General features: G+C 38.7%; 1 protein-coding gene and 1 pseudogene across 2 annotated transcripts in view; one reads left to right on the plus strand and one right to left on the minus strand.

Moving 5' to 3' along the window:
- Positions 1 to 26,637, minus strand: part of UTP20 (UTP20 small subunit processome component) — a 109,210-nt gene extending 82,573 nt beyond the window's left edge. For both annotated transcript variants that reach the window (XM_019446575.2, XM_019446574.2), the window contains exons 1-17: positions 26,430 to 26,637; positions 25,403 to 25,483; positions 22,254 to 22,320; positions 21,983 to 22,115; positions 21,338 to 21,526; positions 17,739 to 17,820; positions 16,875 to 17,012; positions 16,248 to 16,403; positions 15,504 to 15,650; positions 15,286 to 15,420; positions 14,010 to 14,087; positions 12,012 to 12,190; positions 7,459 to 7,614; positions 7,228 to 7,316; positions 5,420 to 5,525; positions 947 to 1,097; positions 225 to 287 (exon numbers count right to left, since the gene is read on the minus strand). In XM_019446575.2, coding sequence (XP_019302120.2) covers positions 225 to 287; positions 947 to 1,097; positions 5,420 to 5,525; positions 7,228 to 7,316; positions 7,459 to 7,614; positions 12,012 to 12,190; positions 14,010 to 14,087; positions 15,286 to 15,420; positions 15,504 to 15,650; positions 16,248 to 16,403; positions 16,875 to 17,012; positions 17,739 to 17,820; positions 21,338 to 21,526; positions 21,983 to 22,115; positions 22,254 to 22,320; positions 25,403 to 25,483; positions 26,430 to 26,474 — 1,995 coding nt within the window. In that variant the 5' untranslated portion in view covers positions 26,475 to 26,637. The remainder of the gene's footprint in view (positions 1 to 224; positions 288 to 946; positions 1,098 to 5,419; positions 5,526 to 7,227; positions 7,317 to 7,458; positions 7,615 to 12,011; positions 12,191 to 14,009; positions 14,088 to 15,285; positions 15,421 to 15,503; positions 15,651 to 16,247; positions 16,404 to 16,874; positions 17,013 to 17,738; positions 17,821 to 21,337; positions 21,527 to 21,982; positions 22,116 to 22,253; positions 22,321 to 25,402; positions 25,484 to 26,429) is intronic.
- Positions 13,234 to 13,445, plus strand: LOC128775236 (U2 spliceosomal RNA; annotated as a pseudogene).

A 26,637-nucleotide genomic window follows, 5' to 3' on the forward strand; every position in this document is an offset into this window, starting at 1 on the left:
TGATGCTATTTAAATTGTACATGTGTACAAAAGGTCTGAAAGAATATTCACCAATTACCTGTGACTTTTCAGTGTGGGCAGGACTAAGAATTACAACAACAATTTCAGTTTTTATGATAGATATTTACACAACGGTATTTGAATTTTCTGTAAAAGTATCACTTTGGAAATTAAAAAAAGAATGATGTTTTTAAAAAGTTATCCAAATTGAACAGCAAAAATACCTCCATCAGTTCTGGAAGTCGAACCTCAAAATGGTTCAGGATCCTTATTGTCAAAAGCCGAATCTAGAGAAAGTAAAAGGCACATTTAAAACTTCAAAGTTTACACATAAGAAACCGATTAACAGCCAGTGAGATTTAAGTTTTATAGCATTAAGGAAAATATAATGCTTATCAGAAAGATACATGTTATTCTATACCTTATTTCATATTAGACACCAACCAACACCTTATTCAAATAGTACACGGAACAAGTAATGACCAGACTAGACAGAAAAGATAAGGTTGCCCATAGAACCGTGTTTTTCCTTCAACTGTGACACTATAAGCATCTCTGTAAATAAGGGCAAAGAAACTGATTAAATTTACAATTCTGTTGCAATTAGTGATTGTTATCCCTACATAACAATCCCTACATAACGTATTCAGGTATTTCTGCACACCTGACCAAGCGGCAGAATCACCTAGAGGGCTTTAAAAAAAACGATGCAGATTTTTCAGTTTCTGAATCAGAACTCCAGCCTGTGAGGACCTGGAATTTGTATTTTTATTAAGCTCCCCAAGTAATCCTGCTGCAAACAGTTTGTAGGTCAATTTAGGAATCACTGCTTCAAACAGAAATCACCCCCTAGCAGCATTTTCTGATTAAGGAGCTCTGACAACCACTGGCGATACATATATAATCAAAGAGGAGAGACTGAGAACATACCACAAAACACCATTACCTTGGATATGCCAGTTGAAATGTTAGCTTGTAACCTGGGAAATAATTCCATTAAAGCTTCCTCAGAAAGTGGCCCTTTGCAGCCACATAAGGATAATCTCTGATAATAGAGATCAGCTAACAGCAACACAGATGGCTCCACAGGAAATGTTCTGCAACAAGATTATTTATTAGACCCAGCCTGCACCACACAGCTGGGTATTTAGACTGTAAAAAAAACTACAGAAAATTATCACTGGTAAAGGAATTGTAAAAGAGACCAAGGTAAAATGTAGACATTTTATGCAGACATTGACTCCATTTTAGAGACAAAGAATCTGAGGCCTTGCAACAGTGAGTAATGAGCTCAAGGACACACAGGTGGAGGCAGAGATGGGATTAGCATATGCTATTTAAAAAAAATTTTTTTTAAATGTTTGTTTATTTTTGAGACAGAGAGAGACAGAGCATGAACGGGGTTGGGTCACAGAGAGGCAGACACAGAATCTGAAGCAGGCTTCAGGCTCCGAGCTGTCAGCACAGAGCCCGATGCAGGGCTCAAACTCATGGACTGTGAGATCATGACCTGTGCCGAAGTTGAATGCTTAACCAACTGAGCCACCCAGGTGCCCCAGCATATGCTATTTTTTTTTTTTTTTAATTTAAATCCAAGTTAGTTAACATATAGTGTAATGATGGTTTCAGGAGTAGAATTTAGTGACTCATCACTTACGTATAATACCCAGTGTTCATCCCAACAAGTGTCCTCTTTAAAGCCCATCACCCATTTAGCCCATCTTCCATCCGATACCCCACCAGCAATCTTCAGTTTGTTCTCTAAATTTAAGAGTCTCTTATGGTTTGCCTCCCTCTCTGTGTTTACCTTATTTTCCCTTCCCTTCCCCTATATTCATCTGTTTTCTTAAATTCCACATGAGTGAAATCGTGTATTTGTCTTTTTTGACTTATTTCGCTTAGCCTAATACACTCTAGTTCCATCCACATTGTCACAAATGGAAAGATTTCATAGAATATGCTATTTTAACTAAAACCCAATGCTAATTTTTCTTTCTTTTAAAAAATCTTTTAATGTTTATTTATGAGAGAAAGTGAGAGAGAGACAGTGTGAGTTGGGGAGGGGCCAAGAGAGGGAAACACAGGCTCTGAACTGTCAGCACAGAGCCCGATGTGGGGCTTGAACTCATGGACCATGAGATCATAACCTGGGCTGAAGTCGGACGCTTAACCAGCTGAGCCACCCAGGTGCCCATAATGCTGTTTTTTCAATCTACACAGTTATAAATGACAATGACATAAAGGGAGATTATAGAATATTAGTAAGTGTTTTCCATGTGCCAGGCACCGAGCTGAGGGAGGGACAGTACAGAGGAGGGTACAGCACAGGCTCTGGGGTAGGGAAGCCCAAGTTTGAAGCCAGCTCTGCAGTCCATCAGCAGTGTCCCCCTGACAAGGCTGCTTAATTTTTGGGTGTCATCCTCCTTCAACAAATATTTAGTGAGTATCTACTATATGCCAGTGACCTTTATAGACACTGGACATAGCAGTAAACACAAAACAAAGTCCCTATCCTCCCGGAGCTTATATTCTAACAAGAGAAGGTAGCCAACATAATAAATAAACTAATTATGTATGACAGTGATGAGTGAAGCAGAGAAAAGCAAACCATGGAAAGTCAAGACTGAGAGGTTGTGCAGGGGGGGAGGAAGGTTGAAAAGGAATATATGTGATATCGGGGTGGTCAAGGGAGGTAGGGCCTGAAGGAGGTGAATAAGTCAGCCACTGGATATCTGGAAGGCAATTCAGGCAGAGGGAACGGCGATGCCAAGTCACAGATAGGTGTGCTTATCTGGAAGAGGAGCATCAAGAAGACCAGTCTAGCTGGAAGGGAGTTATTAACAAGGAAGAGTGGCTGGGGGTAAGGTCAGAAGTAGCCAGGGGTTGGATCTTACAGAGCCCCAAGGAACAGGATAAGGACCAGACTTTATACTGAGTAAGATGGGTTTCTCATAGCAGCATGACTGACATTTTGGGCCAGATAGTTTTTTGCTGTGGAAGCCATCCTGTAGGGTGCTTAGCAACATCCAGGGCCTCCACCTACTAGATTGCAGTAGCAGCCCCCAGTTGTGACAACCAAAAGTGTCTCTGGCATCACCGCTAGTGGAGAATCACTGTCGGCAAAAGAGTGCCATAATCGGTCCTTCATTTAATAGTATCGTACGGTTGGGAGACACCAAACAGAGCAGCGGGACAAGGACAGAAGTAAGGGGGCTTGTTCGGAGGCTAACGCAATAATCCAGGTAAAAGAGATGGTGGTTTAGAGCAGGGTGGCAGTGGATGCTGAGTAGTTAGATTCTGCACTTATTTTGGAACTTTAGTGCTCCCATCTGTAATGATAACAGTCCCCACACCTCATGGAGCTGCTGTGAGGATTAAATAATGGACATGAAGTACTCAGAACAGAGACTGGCATGTAAGGACATAATAAAAATGCAATGTGTATGACGCCATGACAGGATGTGGTGTTCAATTTAACGCCCACGAGGGAAGTGCTGTTATTCCCTTGAGAGAGATAATGAAGTTGAGGTTAATAAACCCACCAAAGGCTGCAGGGCTAGTAGATGGTAGAGACAAGATTCTAATCCAAGTTGTCTTGGCTGTGAAACCTATGTGCTTAACCAGTAACTAGCACGGCACCAAGCACAGAAGCTTGCGTCTAAAGCTTTCACAATTCCAAGTTTACGCCTCCACTTTCAAAGCTGTATATACTCCTGTTAGAGGTTTCCAGACCTCCAAGGCTAAGTGCCACCTGGTTGGGAGGCTGGCTGGTCTTCTGCAGGGGACGTACTAATCCCTGTGTTATGTGTGCCTTTTTATTTCAAAACCTCTACAGATGGCTTAAATTGTTTATACCCAAGAATATACCATGAGAAGTTTAAACAGATCAATAAAGTGAACAAGAGAACATAAAACATGAGATATAGGATGATATCAAAGAAAAACTCCTTAAAGGAATGTAAACCAATTCAAGGAACCATGGAGAATGGCCAGCTTTGTCCAGATCTGGAAATGGAAAGAGACTCTGGATTACTGCAGTAAGTCTTCTAACTGGTCTGCTTTGTTCTCAGCACAGTAGCCAGGGTGGTCCTGCTTAGGCCTAAGTCATTCTCCTGCCAAAATTCCTCTTGTAGCTTCCTTCCCTTTCACTTGGAGTAGAAGCCCAGGCCCCACAACGGCCAAATGTCACACACTGTCGGTCATGGCCACCACCTCTGTGTCATCTTCTCCTACTACTCACCCTTCGCTCTGCTCAGCTGCCAATAGCTCCTTGCTGGGCACCCCCTACAGCGGTGGCACTCAAGTCTCCCAGGTCAGGAACGCAGAAAGGCCCCAACCCCAGATACCCTCATGATTTACCCCCTTCTGCTTCTGGGTTTCAGCTCAGATGTCTCCTTCTTGGTGAGGCCTTCCCTATTTAAAACTGTTGTTGTCCCCAACCTCCAGAATGTCCCTATCCCAACTCTCCTTTAATTTTCTTGCCACTGTCTAACATGCTATAAATGTGACTTATTTATCGTGCTTAGTGTTTCTTCTTGCTAGAATAGTAGCTCCATGAAGGCACGGTATTTTGTGTGTGTTTCTTTCACTATGCCTCCCAGTGCCTAGAATAGGGCCTGGTACCTAAGAAAAGCAAATGAATATTTACTGAATGAAGTAAATGAATAAATCTGTTTCAAGCCCCAAGTAGAGCTCTGTGCTGTGTGTGGAGCCTGGTTAAGATTCTCTCTCTTTCTCCCTCTGCCCCTCCCCTCTCCCTGGCTTGCACTCTGTCTCTGTCTCTCTCTAAAACAACAACAGCAGCAACAACAACAAAAAACAGCATGGATGGAAAATGGATTAGACTCTGGAAAAAGAAGCCAACTACTTTACCAGGTTTTCAAAAGGTGTGACCTTTAGAAAGGATGCTAAGCTGAGAAGAACACGGCTCCCCGATAACAGACTTCTACTACTACCAAAATCAGGAGCTGGTTGACATAAACTTATAAAAACAAAAACCTGGGTTGTTTTGCTATGTAGTAAAAGGACCACAGGAAAGTTTTCCAAAATGGTGATATCAGGATGAGACAGAATGAGTGTAGTGGAAATGCGTGTGTTGGAATCACTCAGGAAGTCACAAAAGGTCAACACTGTGCAAGTCTCGGTTGGGAATAATCAGCATTATATACCCTTATGCTCTACAACATGAGCTTACCCACATGGTAAAATACCGCTCTACAAAGATGAATCTGCATTTAAAGACTGCATAAAAAATGTACTTATTTTAAGGATTTAAATCAATCATAAATTTCTAATATGAATACAACTTGGGTATAAAATAGATCAAAATAAGGACTTTTATCATGCCCAAGATTTCACAAAAACAGAAGCTTTTATATTTTATTCATGATTAATATACATGGGAGATATGTTTACTTACAATACTAAATTCTTCACACGTTCCACAGGAACCAAATGCAGAATTTCAGAAGATTCTTCCAAACTTAACATAGTATTTACAGCTTGACAAAGAACAAACAAGTTTCCTAAGGGCAGAAAAACAGGAGAACCACATAACTTATTCCTTTGACACAATTACTACCAGGCATCTCATTTATCTAACACTTGCTGTTTCTAGGAGTTCCTAAATGAAAGTGAAGCTGTACCACCTAAAGAATCATCTGTCAAACGTAAGGATGTAACAGGCAGGAACTGAAGAGAAGGTTCTCAAGTCTTGTAGCTTTCTTTTTTTTTTTTTTTTTAATTTTTTTTTTTAACGTTTATTTATTTTTGAGACAGAGAGAGACACAGCATGAACGGGGGAGGGGCAGAGAGAGAGGGAGACACAGAATCGGAAGCAAGCTCCAGGCTCTGAGCTGTCAGCACAGAGCCCGACGCGGGGCTCGAACTCACGGACCGCGAGATCGTGACCTGAGCTGAAGTCGGATGCTTAACCGACTGAGCCACCCAGGCGCCCCTCTTGTAGCTTTCTTAAGAGAAAAATATATTCAAAAATAGAGAATCAAAATGTATGTTCCATTAAGATGAGGAGATAAGTTCAATGGTTCGATTCGCTGCCAACAGCAAAATTAGAATTTTTGAGGAGACACACTTGTACTTTTCAAAAGCTAATAAATTATTTTTTTAAATTAGGCATTCATTTAATCTCAGACTAGAGATTGGGAAACTTTGGCCCATAAGTCAGATTTGTAGGTAGCCTGTTTTTATATGGCCTGTTAGCTAAGAATGTTTTTTACATTTTTTAAAGGGTTGTTTAAAACAACAAACAAGCAAACAATAAAGAATATGCCACAAAGACTGAACAGGATTTATAAAACCTAAAATATCTACTATCTGGTCCTTTACATAAAAATTTTGCCAATCCCTGTTTGAGATACTAGAACAATGCTGTCCGATAAAACCTTCTGCAACGACAGAAATGTTCTGTACTCGTGCTGCAATCCAATATGGCAGCCACTAGCCACATGTGGCTATTGAGCACTTCAGCTGTGGTGAGTCTGCTTTACCCTCTAACGTGTTTGCTTAGTATCAAACAGAGAACCTAACATTTTAATATTTAAATGAATGAACAACTACTATATATTACATTAGAAAATACTGTCCTAGGATAAAACAAAACATCTACTTTCAAACTGCTATCTTCATGCTGGTGGGAGGAGGTGTTCAAGTGTATAATAGGAAAGGAAGTTCTGGGCAGGGCAGCCTAACTCTGCCAGGAAGTCATGTAGGCCTTCCTACAGGTGCTGTGCTTGAAATGAGTTTTGAAAGAAAATTAAGAGTTCACCAAGTGACAAAGGCCTAGAAAGGACTCTGGCAGAAGGAACACATGTACAAGGGCAGCGGAAGGCTGTAAAAGATAGTATCTTGCTCGGAGTGAGCAAATGGAGGCAAATGGACTATAAGGTGTATACCAGGGATAGAGTACGCATGGGAGACAGAGAACAAGATAAAAGCCGGGGCTTGAAAATGAGGGGTCATATACCATGGGACCCTTCTAACACTTCCTCTTCAGATTCAGCTTGTGTTCAAGCCGCCCTGAGCCGGTCACCACATTCTGAGGTACAAGTGCAATACATCCATCTTATCCTTTTTTTTTCCTGTATTTATCGTATAGGGGGTTATGTCAGAGCACAATGCTAGCACTATTCTCTGGTATTCCGTTGTGTTTATAGTTACTTTGGGTGTGCCAGAAAAGAAAGAAGAGAACAAATGGGGATTGTAACTGACCTTTTGCAAAACTCTCTCTGTCAACATTCATGAAGAGTGACTCTATGAAGCATGTGACGACTGGTATCACCTTCTCTTTCTCAAGAGGTCTGTCCAAGTAGGGAGAAAAAGAGAAAAGTTCAAAGTTGCATTCAATGGCTTTTTTCAGGGAATAGCAAGGAATGGCTAACACATGTTGAACTCAGCATGCTAAGTATTTCTTTCAAAATTACCCACAGTTTATTTTCTCACCTGATGTGAGGTAACACGACAAGGGCTGCCCAAGAATGTGAAAGGTAAGTAGAATCTTTATTTGCAGGTAACTGAATTAGAGATAAGAGGTGGTCCAGCACTGGGATCTGTTCTTTTCCTCCCTTGGATCTAGTCTTCTTCTGCCTTACACAGGATCTGAAGGAAGAGAAGAAACACGAATGTTGAAAAGAGGAGGGAATATAATTGCTCTTGCCCTCTGAAGTCTGAAATAAAACTGGCTCCTCTCCATGAGCGGAACATGGAACATTTGTGGGGAGGTGCAAACTGGGGGTGGTGGTTGAATATAAGTAAGTAAATGAACGGGAGTTGTTTCTGGACTTTCAGTGAGAGGCTTTTTCAACTCCTTTGGTTCTACTTTCTTCTACTCTCTCTTTTTTAAAGTTTATTTTTTTGAGAAAGAGAGAGAGAGAGAGAGAGCGGGCGGGCATATGCATGCCCAGGTATGGGGGAGGAGCAGAGAGAGAGACAGAGAGAGAGAGAGGGAATCTCAAGTAGGCTCTACACTGTCAGCACAGAGACCGACGCAGGGCTCGATATCATAAACTGCAAGAGAATGACCTGAGCCCAAATCAAGAGTCGGACACTTAACCGACTGAGCCACCCAGGCGCCCCTTCTATTCTCTATTTTAATTTACTTCATAACTTAAAGCAAGTCTCTTCTAATTTTAGGTATTATTTCTGAATTTTCTAATTCATTCTGATTCATTCTTTTCTGTACATTCTGCTGAACACTTTTTTAAAACGGGAGAGGTAATTAATTGTAATGAATGGACTTCCTCTATTCCCCCCTTCCATTTTGACATGAATTTTGACTTTACAAATGTAGAATGATGTTGCACATAGTGGTGAATTTGACAAATGCCACTGAAGTGATTATGATTTAGAAGTAATGTTCTCTGCTTCTTTAATCTGATAAATTCTTCCTTGATGTTTTCTGACATGACATTTAGGTTTAGGTGTCTGTTACTTTGGCACTATTCTTGTTTGCCTCTTTTCCTTTTTGCCAATGAACTACACCTCACACCTATTTGAAAGACAGAAATCTAATTGAAAGAAAACTCATAGAAACAGTAAGTAAATTGATTTGTTTTGATAATTTAGCCTCCATGCCCAGTCTGTTACACAACAGAAGCAGAATATCAGGTTTTTATTTCTGTGCCCTGTTATTATTAAAATTAACTAAAACGTTGTATTTTTTTGTTTCATACTTACCAGGATATCGAATGTTCAGAAATTATAATAGTTTAATTTCATTGGTGATTTCTGAAAGTCACTACATCTTGACATATATTCTAGTAGTAACCGCGAATCAACAATCTGCAAAAACCTTACAAGAAAACATTGAGCTGCTTGAAAAAAAAGTGGGTCATTCCTTGCCAAGTGATTCCCTTGCTTTGTCACACCTGCCGATGAGCTCCTCCAGGAAAATCCACACTCCCTACTTCACCCTACAAGACCCCATGTGATCTGACCCAGGCCTCCCATTCTGCCCTCCTCCTTGCTCGATGCTCTGTACTCATACTAGGCAGAGGGAAGACTTCCTGCAGAGGCTGCTGGACAGGAATCAGCCCAGTATGTTGAAAAACCAACAAGATTTTGTTTGCATGTTTTGATAGAGAGAAGTTACTTCTAAAGTCAGCAGGAGAGCAACATGTGAAGAAGAGGAGTTCCTCCAGAATCTCAAACTGATCCCGAATCAACAACTAACTCCGCTGTGTGACCATGGGGACAATGACACCCATCTCAAGGGATTCTGTGACGCTTCAAAGCTGAGTACTCAGGAAAAACTCAAGAATTGTTCATCTATTCCTACTGTCCCAAAGCAAAATATAAATGCAGCAAGTCTAACAAATCCCAGAGAAATAAATTTAAGCATGAACACATAGGAATGATAAGGGAACTGGTTTCCTAATCTATAATTTCTAAAAACACACCCACAACTACTTGAAAAATGATCAGCAGAATCCTCTCACATGTTTATATAAACCTCATTTTCAGCTTCCAAAGGGTATGCATTATTTTTAATGAAATTAAGAAAGTAATCCATGGCTCTTTTAACAATTCAAATGATGCAAAGTTATATAATCTAAAAGTTAACAGTCACTTCCTTCTTTCCCTTCCTGTCCTCCTGACATAAACAAAGTTAACAGTTTTGCGTATCTTTAGGGAAACGTCAATTGTCCCCAAATTGATCTTTGATTTAAGGCAATTCCAAACAATATCCCAGCAAAGTTTTTTTTGTAGACATAGACAAGATTCTGCTAAAATTTATATAGAACGACGAAGGACAAGGAATAGCTGAAAAAATCTACAAAAGAAGAATAGAATGGGAGGAATTTTTTTTCAAGATTTCAAGACTTATTTTAGAGCTAGTGTAATAAGATAGTGTGGTATTACAGGAGGAGAGATACATGATCGATGGAAGAGAACATAAAATAATAGCCTTTTCAACAAATGTTGCCAGAACAGTGGGCATCCACAAGCAAAAAAAAGACACCTGACCTAAACCTCACACCTTATATAAAAATTAACTCAAAATGGATCATGGACTTACATGTAAAACAAAACTATGAAACTTTTAGAAAAGTAGGAGAAAACATCTAGGACTTACAGCCAGGTAAAGAGTTCTTGGACTTGACATCAAAAGCATTACCTATAAAAGGAATGTTGGTCAACTGAACCTCATCGAAATCTAAAACTGTGCTCTGTGAAAAATCTTAAGGGAACAAGACAGGCTATAGACTAGAAGAATATATGTGCAAACCATTCATTTGACAACAAAACCTTTAACTAGAATATATAACGTGTTCTCAAAACTCAACAGTAAGGAAACACACGGTCCAGTTAGAAAAAGGGTCAAGGTGGGGAGCACCTGGGTGGCTCAGCTGGTTAAGTGTCCGACTCTTGATTTCGACTCAGGTCATGATCTCAAGGTTTGTGAGATGGAACCCAGCATTGGGCTCTGCACTGTCAGTGCAGAGCCTGCTTGGGATTCTCTCTCACCCTCTCTCTCGGCCCCGCCCCTGCTCGTGCACTTGCTCTCTCTCAAAATAAACGTAAAAAAAAAAAAAAAAAAAAAAAAAAAAAAAAAAAAAAAAAGAAAGAAAATGAGCCAAGGAAATTAATAGATATTTCACTGAAGAGGATATATAGATAGAAAATAAACCCACGAAAAGATGGTTAACGTCATTAGCCATTAAGGAAATGCAATTTAAAATCACAATGAGATTTCACCATATCCTATTAGACTGGCAAAAAATAAAAAACAGTGATGATACCAACTGCTGGAGAAGATGCAGAGAAACCGGATCACTCAGACTGTTGGTGGGAATGTACCATGGCACAACCACACTGGACAACTACTGACAGTTTCTCATCAAATGAGACATGTACTTATGATATAACTCAACAATTCCACTTTTGGGCATTTATCTCAGAGCAACAAAAAGTTACGTACATGACTGTTCATAACAGCTTTATTCATAATGGCCAAAAACTAGAAGTCTTTCAACAAGTGAATCACTGAATGGAGTACGCTACATCCATCCACACCATGGGCTGCTACTCAGCAATAAGCACATGAAAAGATTTTTAACAAAGAGATGGGCTACTGACACACACAACTTGGATGGGTCGCAAGGGAACTGCATAACTGAAAGACAACCTCAAAAATTGTACTCTTTAATTCCGTTTACATAATATTCTTGAAATGACACAATCCTAAAAATGGAGGACGGATTGCCAGGGGTTAGGAATGGAGAGCGGAGTGTCAGGGTGAGCATGGCTATTAAAAGGTAGTGCAAGAGATCCTTGTGGTGAGGAACAGCTCTGTATCTGGACTCTGGTTGTGGTTATGAATCTACAAGTGTGATAAAACTACACAGAACCATACAGCCAGATACACACATACCCAGAGATGAGTGTGTGTAAAACTGAGGTAATCTGAAAAATGTCAATTTTATGGTTGTGACATCCCATTAACTTATGCAAGATGTTACTACTGGGGGAAGCTGGGGGAAGAATACACAGAACATCTCTGTATTATTTCTTTTCTTTTTTTTAAAGTAGGCTCCATGCCCAGCATGGAGGCTAACGTGGGGCTTGAACTCACAATCCTGAGATGAAGACTTGAGCTGAGATCAAGAGTTGGACACTTAACTGACTGGGCCACCCAGGCACCCCATGCTATTTCTTTCAACTGCATGTGAATGTACAATTATTTTAAAATAAAAGGCTAAAACAAATCAACAGTCACCTCTTTCTTTCACATTCTATCCTCCTGACATTAACCAAGTTAACCTATTTGTGTATCCTTCCATGTCTTTTCCAATGCTTATATACACTTTGTTTTAACTTTATAAAATGAGATCATCTTCTTTTTTCACAGAACAACTGTTTTACATCTTCTTTTTTCACAGAACAATGTATCAGGGACATCTTTCCAGTTAAAATACACAGATCTTCATTTTTACAGCATTCTTGTTACGTTATAATCCTATCAACATTACAGGGAATAAAGACTTAGAACTTACCCCACCGTCTGTTGTGAGAAAAGCAGAGGGTACTTCTCAATTGCCATCGAGCCAGCAGTAGGAGGTGCTGCTTTGTTCAGAATGAGCTTGGCCAAAATGGCTAGAGCTTCATCTTTGACAGCAGCCTCATCAATCAAGAAGCAATTTTCAATGTATAAGAGAAAGCTGGGTAGAAAAAGCTAAAAATAAGAAAGGAAATCACATTTATTAACAGATAGACATTTTAGAACACCTAAGGAAGACAGGATTCTCATACTTCCAGAGGGGAAAAAAAAAAAAAAAACAGATCATAAACACAGGATCAGAAATCGTAATGGCATCAGACTTCTTCACAGAAACAATGAAAGCTATAAGACCTTGAAGAAAAGCCTGAAAAACTGAGGGAAAATGACAAACTCTAGAATTCTATAGCCAGCCTATGAACAATATGAATAAAGACATTCTCCAGTGTACTAAATCTCAAAATTTTACTTCCATTCACCCTTTCTTAAGAACTTCTGGAAAATGTGTACCATCAAAATAAGGAAGTAAAGCGTGACAAGGTAAAGACATGAGACCCAGGAAATAGGAGAAAAGCAAAAGGAAGCCCTAGTATGACATCTGTTCAGTGTGTTGAGAAAGCAACCCGTTCAGACTTGCACTGCTTCAGGAGGAGTGTGTCCAGGAAAGGAAAATAAACAAAAACAAAAACTCAAGCTGCTAAGTTTTCTGACAGTTTGCCCTGTGAAAGGCATTTTAGAATGCTGTGGGAAAACAGACTCACTGTCCAGCTATTCAAGGAAAATAATTTCCAGTTATTCCAGAATGAGGCAATCTGTAACTTTAGGAAAAATGGAAAAGTATACAAAAAAAAGGGAAACATAATTATAAAATACTCCCTGTTTGGAAGGATTAATTATATGGTGAATAGGAATCCAATCAAAATTTGTGCTGTAACTCTATTGAGAAGATGAGAGTATAAAAGAATCAGAATCCATCCACCATAAGAAGAAGTCTATAGCTAACAACTAAAACTAATGCATCAAGGAAAAGCAGTATATTCAAATATTAGAAAGTATGAAGTAACAGAAAAAGAGAGATGAAACCTAAGAGATGTGGTTGCTCCTGGTGAGGGAGATGTGAGTGGAAATCAAATGACTGTCTTTTAGCCCTGCTTGACTGTTTGAATACACATAAGGAGTCCTCTGATAAAAATAAGGTGTTTATAAAAAAAACCAAAGATATGGATTCTTGGCCTTTTGGGTAAGATCAAGTGTAGTCTCTGTTCTTACCAGTTTAAGAAGATAAAAAGAGAACAGGGGAGAAGGAAACAATGGGGTTGCTACAAAAACGAGAGCAAGGTAAAGGGCTCTCACTGGACAGGAAGGAACAGGGCTAGGACACACACAAAGGTTTGTTTGTTTGTTTATTTATTTAATTTATTTATTATTTACTTATGGAGGCAAATGATAATATATTAATGACTAATGGGGAAATCAGAACAAACACAGACAGGCTTCCATGAGGTATGCTATGCATGACCAGTTATAAGGAATGGCAAATGTTTGATGGAAGGGAGGAAAAGGGATAAAATAAAGTCAGGATTTAATGGGAAAGATTTCTATCTCATTAAATCAGGTACTGTATTTACTTTGTAGCAATAAAGTGTATTTGTAACCTTACTGCAACCCAAAATGTTTCAGAAACTATTTTTTCTATGCTCCAAAGTCACATAAAAGTTCCTTAAACTCTTTTTTCAATTTTACCACACGGTTCTATAACTTCCTCAAGGATTATTAGAAAACAAGTTGGTTATCTAATGGCATTTTAAATGCCTTGGCATATGAAACAAAGTTTTACTTATAAACTACAATTGGAATATAATCGCATCAAAAAATATGGACTAAAACATCAAATACTTATTCTATTCCTCTCAAACAAACAAAAATCATAGGATTTTAAGTTTATTTCATCGTGACAGATCCATAACAAAACAAATCCAAAACATTAGTTGCTCACCTGTTCAAACTGCTTCATAACAAACATGACTTCAGAAAAATCCAAAATTAGACGTCTTTCAAATCCACTCTCAAAAATCTGTTAAAAAAAAAAGGTTAAAAAAAAAAACACACACACACACATTAAATATACAGAGAGTACTTTCCCCATTCCTGAAAACAAAAAACACCCAAAACCTTCAAGGTCCTCTAATTTGCAGCTAGAAGTGGTAGGATGCCTGATACAAGTCAACAGAGTCTCGGGAGAAGTCACTCTCAAAAAGAACTTGGTGGCAAGGACACCCCCAGCTGTGAGACACAGGCACTAAGCCCTTCTCCTTGGGAAGGCAGCTGGAATAAGGTAGCAGCAGGGACACTTCAACCAGTCTTCTGTCCAAATGCTTGTCCTTTGCCAAAGAAACTTACTTATAGACGTGAGGGGCACTAGGTTTCCAGTGATTATGCAGGCCTCTGCCTAAGAGCTGCTTAGTTCTTTCCCAGCTACAGAGAATCATGAAACGGCAGGCAGCACTATTTTACACCTTTCTCCATACTTTTTACTGCTGCGCGGCATGAACCTAATTGGTCTATTTTCAATCCCGCTTCCCTATAAAACCTCTTCTAAACTCATTAAAATGCAAATCTCAAATCATCAGATCATTACCCTGCTTAAAAATTTTCCAGGGCCTTCCACTATTTGCAGGATAAAACCCAACCAAACTTTTCAAAGCCAAACAGAGCCTCGCTGATATACATCACACTTCCTGTGTCCATGGAAGCCCAATCGGCATACGTTTTTGTACTTTCTGAACGCACCTTGTGCTGTTCCCTGGCATTTTTAAACCTTCTCTGACTGGCAGATGCTAGTTAACCTTCAAGGACTATCCCAAATATAAATTCGTTGAAAACCATTCTCTGTCCCTCAACCCCAAGCAGAATTAATCACTTTGTTTCAATGACATCAATAGATTAATTCAAAGGATTATAATAACTCGTTCCCTGGGCCCCACTTCCCTAACAATCAAAAACTGCAGGCACCATACCGTCCACCCTGGAATACCTAGTCCATACCTAGCACATGGTAAGCTATACGTGTTGCTGAATATATGCCAAACATTTACTTTATCGCATTTTGTTTTGTCTCTCTCTATTACAGCATGCAACTCACGGCTCCTTAACAAGATTATAAATTCCCTGAAGGCAGAGCCTTTGCACACTTCATTTGTATTCCCCCGGAGGCCTACTCAATGCTAAACATCTTATTAACTACTCAATTAATATTTGTTGAAGTAAATTACTTTCTGTATGGTTTCTTTGATAAAGGTCTCTGGCAAGGAAACATTTTCACCCAGGATCAAAGCAGAAATTACAGCCAAGAGGGTCTCCCGGCAAGTTGTGGAAAGATTGGCTATGTGTATTGTTTGACATAATACCTGTAAAATAAAAGAAAAAACAATGTACACTTAGCAATAGATTTTAATGAACAGACTCTAAACAAATGTAGTTGGGAACTCACCTCACAAACATCGACAGGTTTGGTTATCTTTGATCCATTTCCATGTTTCACAAGTATTAGATATGTTTCTAACAACCTTCTTATCTGTTCAGAACTTTCCCCACAGTTCGTTGTGGTTACTTTTCCATGTAGATCCAGGAGTGATTCCTGCCAATAAAGAATTTAACAGAAAAGAATAACTATAACATATGAAACTCACCTGTTAACCCAATAATGAAAATACTGGGTGAAGCAGTTCAAATTTTCACATTCCCTTGTTTTGAAAGAAAGACACACCTACCAAGAGTCACTAAGAATACCTAACGTTTTTGAATGCACAGTCATAAAGTGCTTTTTAAGTGTTTATTCACAATCCTGATAACAACCATGAGGTAGACAATATTACTGTCCCATAATCCCACCGGATGAAAACACTGGGGAACAGATATTTAAGTAACTTTCCCAAGTCACACTACCAGTAAGTGACAAAGCCAAGATTTGAACAGGGGCGGTCTGACTCTAAGGGCGTTTAGCCACTATGTTCTATTGCATCTCAAAATATCCAAAACAAAAACCAAAAACCAAAAACCAACCAACCAAAGACCAGGAGATAGAGGGGGAAAAAATATCCTAGTATGTATGCAAAAGTATAAAGATAATAATTATAAAAATACAATCTCCAGGAGTGTTTTGCTAAACTAAGAGCAAGAACAATCAACTCTTGGGCTTCTTATTACAAACAAATCCTTAAAAATTAGAACTCACTTGCAAACATTCAAAAAGTGGACCAAAATGTTCCCTGTAGATGTAGGACACAGTGGATTTGACCATGTTTTTGAGTGTTTCTCCAACTAACATCCATGGTAGCTGAGTTTCTGTTTCAGTAACTGGTCCTAGTTTTTGCAAAATTAGCTTCACTGCCTGTGGGAAGCCAATAACCATTAAAATAAACATGTACAATCTTATTTTTAAGTATTAACACTGTTATTTCCCAGTCTGATTATTGCCCACTCTGATTAACCTATCTTAAAATCTGATCTGGAATAATCAAAGACAGGGTAGCTTTGATGGTTAACTGCACATCCCAAAAGGAATTTCCAAACTAGGATGGAGAATTTTATCATCCAACTGTCTACTTCTCACTCATTAATCAATTTATGTTACCTTCTAGGATCCAGATGGAGAAGACAGCAATGATTTTGTAAGTAAATACTATACCTAATCACCCAGAACCTACATTAGGTAAGCATTGTTATCAACAACCTAATTCTCCCCATTTAGTGCTTTTTATTTATTCTAGGCTATCCTCTCTCCACACCATTTACATAAATATCATGGGTTTTCTTTTTAATAGCTTTCACACAGACACAAAGTATCCTTCCGGTTATTTACCTTCCCTGTACAGGAATGAAACATATTTCTAACTCCTTTGCACATTTCAAAGAGCAACTGTCCAACTCCTTCTACTTTTTCCGGATGTTCATCAAGATCAAGAAACATTAAATTGAAAAGTGCGTTTTTATCAGAAACCTAAAACACAAAATGCAAATGGAAAACTGTATTTACAAAACAAATCCAAATGAATACATATTATTTACTGGTCCACAGGTTCAGTTAAATGTAATTAGGATAAAATTCTAAAAGGAAGAGAAACCTGTAATGATTTCAAACTATTATAATAGTATACCACTTCTTATTTCATATACAACAGTGATTCAATGAAATAATATGAAGGTCTGTGACAAGAAAAACTACATAGGGCAGTATTTTATTTTTGAAAGCAAATCACACTTGATCTTAGCCAAAAGGCCGAGAAGCGATTTTGAAAGCAAATCATATACTTATAAGAGAAATTAATACCACTGTGACCCTCTAAAATTTACTATGGAAACAAACACAAGTGACACTATGTCATCAGTTCTTTCCAGGAAATTATTATAAAATTTTCTACTACTCTCACCATTCATATATTTACTGACTTGAATTCGAGGGCACTTCTGATATGCACACACTGTAAGCTACCAAAAACCTAAATAACAATAAACGAGTGACTCAAATTATTTCACATTAGTGAGCAATTTTATGATAAGATAAATTCAAAATGGTAAAAGGTTTATTCGTGTATATATATATATATGTACACATACATATACATACATATATATTTAGTTCATAAAAATCATATTATAAAAGATATCTGCTTCTGTTCATCAGATTCTTGAGGATTAATGAGCAATAAACATATATCAGACTAACCTTTCTCATCAAAAAAGTAAAACTTTCAGCAGCAAAGTTTCTTATATGTAGTTTTTTATGAGCCAGAAGTGTACTATACATGCTATAAATGAGAAAATAAGACATGTTTAATCACATTTTAATAAACATACATTCCATGTCAACTGTATGCCCAACACTGTGCTAGGTATGCAAGGAATACATTTCAAGTATAAAGCAAGTGCTTTAAAACCTCATTCAACTACCAAGACAGAAGATGAAGGTCACAGACAAGAAAAATCCTAGGACCGGTGGTACAGGTCTTACAGAGAAGACTCCATGAAGAGCTGAGTCCTGAACAATATGAAGAATTCAAGTGGGTACAGTAGTGCGTATGACTAGAGATAAAAGCGAGAGCAAAGATGGGGCGAGCAGAAACAATCTAAAGGAGGCTAGTCTGTCTGAAAGAAAAAGGGTGATGTGGCTGGGTGGGCTGCTGCAGATAAAGCTGCTCAGGTAAACCGGTCACTGTGAACACCAAACAGAGGAGACTAGGCTTTAGCTTTCATCTTCGTAAGCACTTTCTCTGTTACTTCCTGTAAACAACACAACTCCATGGGGTGGGAACTGTTATCCTGGTTCCACAGATAATGAAACTGAGACAGAAAGGTCAAGCAACCTGCTTAAGGTCACACCGCCATGTAGCTATAACTAAATAATTACCTGAATAATCACATTGTTTAAACTGGTCTCCCCAATGACAGGAAAGCATGGGATGTATCTCTTATTTTCGCTGTACCCTCAGTACCTAGCACTTCGTTGCCCATAACAGGTGCTAATAAATATTGGCTAAATAAGAAGTTAATATTTCAGAAAGTTTAATTTAGCAGCAGGATATAGGATAAAATAAATGAAGAAAGAAGAGGCTGGCAGTCCAGCTAGAAATCTGTTCAAGTCACGCAAGCTTGGGCGAACAAGGGTATGAAAGAAGCTGATGGTAGAGTGAAATGGCAAAAGATGGACCCAAGAGACATTTCAAGAGTCCTTGTGGTGGAAGCAAAGACCTTACAGTGCCCACAAGGCCTGGACCCTTATTAATATGATGTGGCACTGTCTAATTAGTCTCTACTTATACATGCTGCCCCACCACCCAGGATTCTTTGCTGTTCCTCACACATGCCAGGCATGCACCCAAGATGTTCCACTGATAAACTGTAAACTTTGCATGAAGAGGGATTTTTTATCTGTTTTATTTGCAATTGCATCTCAGGTGCTGTACCGTGTTTAATAAATACTTAATCAAGTGAGTACATGAATAATGGAATCAAGAGGATTTGGGGTCCTTGAAGACAACTGGGTCAAAAATGCCTCTAAGACACCAAGCCTCAGTTGACGAGAAGAAAGATGGTATCACTGTTGGGAAATGGGCAACCAAAAAGGGCCTAACACAGTACATCCTTACTGAACACATGAACGAATGAAGAGATAGTTTGAGCAGGAATGTGCTGACTTTGATTTTAGTAATACTTATGTGAAAATATCCAGGCTGTTGAAGATGTCACACCAACAGCAAATAAATTTAGAAGTGGAAAGCGTGGCTTAGAAGATAAAAAAGTAACAAGAGAAGTCATGAAACCAAATAGCCATGCAGTGGTCCCTCCTTATCTGTGTTCCATTCAGTGGTCTCAGCTACCCATAGTCAACTGTGGTCTGGAATCAGGTGCTCCTCCTACTGACCACTGTCAGCTCAATAGGAGCATAGCACTAATGCCACAATATCTACCTTGTTGTTCATCTCACTTCATCTCAACACATTAGCCTTTTATCATCTCACATCATCACAAATGTGAGTACAGTACAATAAGGTATTTTCAAAGAGAGACCACATACACACAACTTCTGTTACAGTATGTTGTTATAATTGCTCTATTATTAGTTATTGCTATTAATCTGTGCGTTTATAAATTACACTTTGTCATAGGTATATATACATAGGAAAAAACATAGCACATACAGAGTTCAGTACTATCTGTGCTTTCGGGTGTCCACTGTGGGGCCTGGAACATAAACCCCACACATAAGGGGGGACTACTGAATACTGCCCCAAGATCTTGCTGGTTTTGACAAAGTAATCTGGTTTCTAATACATTTTACCAAAAGCTTCACAAAGAACGAGCAAAGGCTGGAAAAATATTTCTTTCTCATTCTTTAATCAAGGCAGGGTAGAGGGAAGGGTGGTTCAACCAAGGGTAGGGTAAAGGGGGTTGGTATAAAAACAAAAACGAAATCTATAGTCCTATCCCAAACCCACATCTATACTTGGGAGGAGGGCGGTAATCTTACATACTCCTGTGGCAATTAAAGTATGCAGAAATAATCAGTACACCAAGTGGAAAGCTCCATCAGTCCCAGACTGAAATTGATTATAAACAATCTTTTCCTTAAACAAAATGTAACTACGGAATTCATCCTCTTTCCCTGTCCACATTTGTTCACAATGTTCTCTGAATGTCTCTTCAGGCTTACTTAATATGTTAGGGACTGGGTAAATGCAGATATTTAAGACTGGACTCTTGAACAGTTCACAGGTTTGTAAAGAACATCATTACTATGAACAAACAATTATAACAGAAGTTGTGTAACGTAAGTGTATAGAATACCAGAGGAGTTCAGAGTACAAAGCTTTCACTTTTGGCTAAGGTGCCCAGAAATATTTGTGGAGATTATGGAAACCAAGCCTGACTTTGACGGCAAGAGGCAGGATTTCAATGGCTGCAGATAAGAAAAGACCAGGTCAATGCAGACCGGCCAATGTGGACCACTTTGGCTGGAGAACCAACTTTGTATAGAGACTGAGCTGGAAGGGCAGTCTGGAGTCAAACAGAACTCCAGAGAAAAACAATCAAAAAAATATGTCAGAGTCAGGCAGCCATGTCAGCAGGTACGCATGATGGGTAGTGCACATTTTTTAACTAAACACAGGGCAAGAGTGAGCAATCCTGGTTGCCAGTATTGATAAAGACTGCACTTGAACAAAAAATAAAAACTTGCAAAACTCAGATGCTAAACTGTTTTGTTACTGAGGAGGACTGTTCAATTGAGGAGCCTAAAGCACAGCTGTTTTCACAGAAACAATTATGACTATTTAATACATATATATATATCTATTGCTTTTGCTCTCAAAACTGATGCAGATGGGGAGCAGGACTGACTTGTAGACAGACATGAGAAATCTTTTGGCGATGATGGAAATGCTTAAAAAAAATTTTTTTTAATGTTTATTTATTTTTGACAGAGAGAGAGAGAGAGAGAGAGAGAGAGAGCGCGCATGAGCAGGGGAGGGGCAGAGAGAGGGAGACAAAGAATCCAAAGCAGGCCCCAGGCTCCGAGCTGTCAGCACAGAACCCGACACGGGGCTGGAACTCACAGACCGCGAGACCATGACCTGAAACGAAGTTGGACGCTCAACCGACTGAGCCACCCAGGTGCCCCATGATGGAAATGTTTTTAAACTGGATTATGGTGGTATTTGCACAGCCCCATAAATTTACTAAACAGTGCTGAATTGTACGTAAGATAAAATAAAATTGAAAAGGGACAAAAATCAAACCAAACCCGAATTAGAGAGAGAAAAGGGTCACCTGTATATATTGGACATGTCCTTCACCATCAGTCTCCACAGGTACTTGTAAAGATAGGACAGCGAGGTGAAAGCCCATTCTAGTAACTCTGTGTCCTGAGTCTCCAGGATTGAGGTGATGGTCAGGAAAAAATCCTGAAAATGTGGATAAAAGTCCGTCTGCAGATCTCGTGCCAACTGTACAACCAAACTGCATTAAAGATAAGTAGAGGTAACTGATTCTGAGACATGCAGATCAAAAGACAGACTATTTCACAAATGATAACAGATTGCCTGTGATAACAGGATTAATTAAAACTTCCAAACCAAGTCTTGAGAAAGGCATAACATTTTTCACATTTTAAGAGTTCAGCAAAGAAATTCAGCTGGAGCAAGAACGTGTATTTTTTTTTTTAATCACAAATTATGCTCATTCCTGTAGCATGAAAGAAATATGAATTTTCTTAAATGTATAAAAGAAAAACAAAAGGAGGATAACTCTAAAGATTCTGCTTTTTGACAATTCACTAATGTTCTGATCTAACAGAAAAGGTACATTCTTGTTTCCAAATTACAGACACCAGATCTAAGGCAAATGTAGTATAAAACACAACCTTTCTATAATTCAGATAAATGTCATTGAGCTTTCTCTCAACACGTTACTTACTCCAAAAGGGGCTGATAAGCAAAACTGTTCTTGGTTTGCAGGTGAGTCTTCAAACTCTGAACTATCTCATTTTGATGATAGACCAACTGATTGAAGGACTGGCACTTGTCAATAACTTCTTTGTAAAATTTTCCTGGGTGAAAAAAAAAAAAAAAAGGGAGAAAGAGAGAGAGAATAGGTTCTGCTTTTCTACCATACCACTAATTTAGTCGTTTTAAACACATAAAGTACAAATGATGGGAGAAAAAAATAGAAGCAAAATAGAAAATACCAAAGTGCTCTGTAAGGTTCAATTCTCTCCATTTCAGCAGACCCTCAAAAAAGTAGGTTTCGACTTCCTGCCAAGATTAAAGCAGTCCATTAATCAGGCAACTCAAAGAAAATCTATGATCAAAGTAAATAAGAATAATGATACCTTGAGACAATGATAATAGGAGTTTAAACACATTTTTTTTAAAGGGTGATAACTAACATACTCAAAAAGCAATCAGATGTATAATATGGGCAAAGGATTTATAAACACAGTATTTTGTTGATTTGGTTGCAGCAAATGATTCTTTAAAACCTATGTGATAGTCACACTAAAGAAAAAAATTTTTTTCCTGTTTTCTACAATTTTAGGCCCAGAAAAATGTGCTCTTGTAATTCTTTCATTCTGCTTTTGGAAATATGAATTACAACCTTGTGGGAAAATACTCCAGCAATCATTAAAATGAAAAAAAAAACAAAAACAAAAACAAAACAGGTATGCCCTCTGACCCATCAATTCCCATTCTGGAGATGCTTTTTATAAAATTTACAAACATACTAGTATAAGGATGCTTATTCAACTTTATTGTAGTGGGTGGAAAACATAAAAAGTGTAAATATCCAACAACAGGAAAGTGCTTGTTGTAATTCATGGTCCATAAATTCTAAGGTATATTATATAGCTACTAAGAATAGTTGTATCTATATTGAATTAGAAGGATGTTGAGGATAAACTCCCAAAACGATAAAAGCAAGTTACGTAGTAAAGTATATGGTAGGAGCCAATATTTTTTAAAAAGGCCTCTATAAATATACACATTTGCAAATATTTGTATGACAGAAAAGTACAGAATATATATATATACCAAATTGTTCATATTAGTTTCCTTGACAATAAGGGGTAGGAGAGGTGAGATAACAAGTTTTTCTAAGTTCACCAATACGTTGTCATACTGTTTAGCTTATTATCCCAGTGTACATTACTTTGTACTTTGAAAGGTAAAATCAATAAAATTATTACTGTATGTGCGTGTGTGAGTGGAATGTGACAGTACAAATTAGTACACAAACTGCATGCCAAATCTACAATCTCAAAAAAAGAGCAAACCTTTAAAAAGTGCTTTGGAAATCTTTAAAAAATAAAAATGAAGATAAATCAATAGGCAGAATAGAGGGAAAGAAAGAGGATCTCATTAAATTTTGTTCGGTGTCTCTTAAGAGAGAGAAATACACCTAGCAGTTTAAACCTAAATGAAGAAGGCATTCCCAGTATAGCATAGCAGCAGGCACATGTCAGCCATTTTGTGGTAGACTATGTCCCTGTCCCTTTGCCATGTGACTCACAGCCCCTACCACAGAGGGATGGAGTCTATTTTCTCACTCCTTGAATCTGGCCAGGTTTTCTGACTTGCTTTGACCTATAATGTGCAACAGAAGTGATCTTGCAACTGCCAAAGTTAGGCTTTAAGAGGCTTTACAACTTCTGCTTTCTCTCTCTTGAGAAGATTCTGCCATTATGAAAAGAAGCCTAGTCTAGCTTATCAGAGAGTAAAAGGCCATGAGGATAACTAGGACTAACAAGCCCCAGTTAAAATGTGATTGAGACCATTCTGGACCATCCAGCCCAAGATCAGATCCTAGGCTCTCTTCTCTAACCTGACATTCTACCTCTTAAACCATCTATCTCTCCTGTGGCTTAAATTATAAACCATATACTGAATTCTAAATCTATAATTCCACCTCCAAAATCACCTGTACTCCTCCAGATCCATATATCCAAATAGATTTTGGACACCATCATTTGGATGGCCACAGGTACATCAAATTCAGTAAGCCCCAAATAGAATCAACCCCCTGCTTCTCTTCCTACAAATCTACCTTGATAAGTGATGTCCTCAACCACCCAGTTGTTAGAACCAAACTTTAACCTCCTTCCCTCCAAAACCAGCAGGTCACAAGTCCTCTCCATTCTACTTCTTTAATATCTCTGGAATCCTTCTCTCCATCTTGACTGCTGCTACCATAATAATTTTCTCACTTGGATGACTACCAAATCCTCACAACAGGTTGTCCTGACTCCAATCCTACTCTTCCTTTCACATTAAAGCTAGAGAGATCTAAAACTGAGACCTGATCATGTCACACACTCCTCTACCTTACTCCAAGAATGACATCCCATAGCTTCAGGATAAAATCCAAACTTAGCTTGACATATGAAGTTCTTTATGCTCCTTGACTATTTCTTCAGCTTTATCTCTCACCAGCTATCTCCTTCCCCTATCCCAGTCACCATCAACACAAACACTATACATACAATTAATAACCACATTGAAACGTTTTGCAGTTCCTTAAATGTCACATGAATTTTCTAGTCTCTGTTCCTTTATATAGGTTTCTCTCTCAACATTAAACAGTATTTCCTGTCCTTTTTGCCATGCTAAAACCTATACAAATAAAGCATTATGTGCTTATCCAGATCACATCATTTAACACATTGAATTCACACGTTGGAATAAGGCATCCAAAGGGACAGTAAGCAAAGTCTGACTAGAGTTATAAGTGAAGAACTGTAAGAACTGAAGTTGAACCCCTAAGTTAAAGGCATGTTATAGAGGACCTTAATAGGGTAACAGGGACATAATGAAGATGCAGCAAAAGCAAGATTTTTAAGTACAGGTGTGACTGAGAGCATGGTTAGAACTGGAAATCTAGCTCCTTTCATTTTGTAAAGGAAGAAACTAAGCCCTGGAAAAGTGATGTTCTTAAAACCTCTTAAAAACTGTAGCTTCAGGAAAATGAAAATGCACCATTGCATTCTGCAATCAGAATGCACATGGAAAAGGGAGAGGCTGGAATCACAGAAGCCTAAGTATCTAGGTATCAAGCCAATTGTCTAACACAGTATCACCTGATAGAACTTTGCACAATGATGGAAATGTTCCATATCTACACTCGTCTAATATTGTAGCACATATGGCTATTGAGCCCATAAATTTCTAATTTGCTTTAATTGAGACCTAATTTGCCATATGTAGCAACTTATAAAATCACACAGGTATAATGCATTTCATATTCATTAAGGAATGGCTTGAAAAACAATTCACTTCTAAGAGGAGAGACTAAAAAACCAACTGTGAATACTCGAAGATCAGCTAGTAAACATTCTCTTACCTCATCATAGCTTGCAGTTCTATCAATCCGGTGAATAATATCAATATTCACATTCGCCAATCGTTCAGCAAATGTAAGAAACTGCGAAAGGGAGGGATATTTAATATACGATCATCATTTAACACTTATCACATCTTGAATATCTGTTTTAAGCGCTGTATAATAATTACATGTCCACAATTGCCTTGAGAAAATATAAAGTTTAAAGTTTCAATAAGCCTCCTCACGTACTATCATTACGAATAACAGTATGCTTCTCTTGCAATTTCAGACTTGTATTTTCAATCAATCATAAAATATATAATTGTGTTTTGAAACTAGACGTAGACATCACTGATGAGTCACAAAAGCGAAGTGTAAAAACAAGCTCAAAGACATAGTGTTAAACGCCCTGTACTACTACTATGTGAAGATAATTAAATACTTCCACGAATGTATTTGCAAAAGTTCAGTTATGTCATTTCAAATAAAATTTCCACACTAAATTGTGGTGGATCCAGGTGAAAGTCGGTGATGTGGCCTCCCTGGATCTACTGTTAGGTTTCATAACCCGCAACAAGCACAGGGATCTGGCTAAGTCGTTGCAACAGTAGTGTTTTTAAACACATACAGACATACGATTGGTACAATAACAAAGAAACTCTCAGAAGAAAAACTGAAAGTGGTGTCATAGCCATTAGCCAGAAATCACTTACCTCCTTCCGCCGGCTCGCCCCCCAATTTGGTCTTTAAGGAGAAAAGAGTAGTGGAAAACATCTCCTAAGCAATTAGTCTGTGATAATGAATTTAACTCTGGACCAAAAGGAATTCCCAGGCAGGCCAGACCCCACAAACCGCGGGCGAAACGTGCTATTCAGACGTCTTTCCCCATCCCATGTTTACTACACCCGCCAAGTCCCTCTCTTTTGTCAGGTAAGTGACTCACGCTCCGCCCAGAACACCTCAGCCCCTAGTGTCCCGCTCAGACCCAGTTCCAAGGCTGAGGCAGCAGGTACCCACGGTTCCTGGCCCAAGTGCCTTTGCTCACCCTGTACGTGTTCTCCGTCTTGTGGGACATAGGCTTTGTCTTCATGGCGGCAGAGACACAGGGGCCCGCGAGGACCTAGGTAAGGGTCGAAAGGATGGAACCGATGGTACGGAGGTAAACTTGCTCACACACTTGCACGCTCCAATTTCCAGGTGCTCGGACTCCATCACGTGCGGCTTGTGCCCCTGGGCGCGGCCATGTTGGAGAT

Source organism: Panthera pardus, unplaced genomic scaffold (assembly GCF_024362965.1).
Source record: "Panthera pardus isolate Hobbes unplaced genomic scaffold, ASM2436296v1 HiC_scaffold_6, whole genome shotgun sequence".
Lineage (NCBI taxonomy): Eukaryota > Metazoa > Chordata > Mammalia > Carnivora > Felidae > Panthera > Panthera pardus.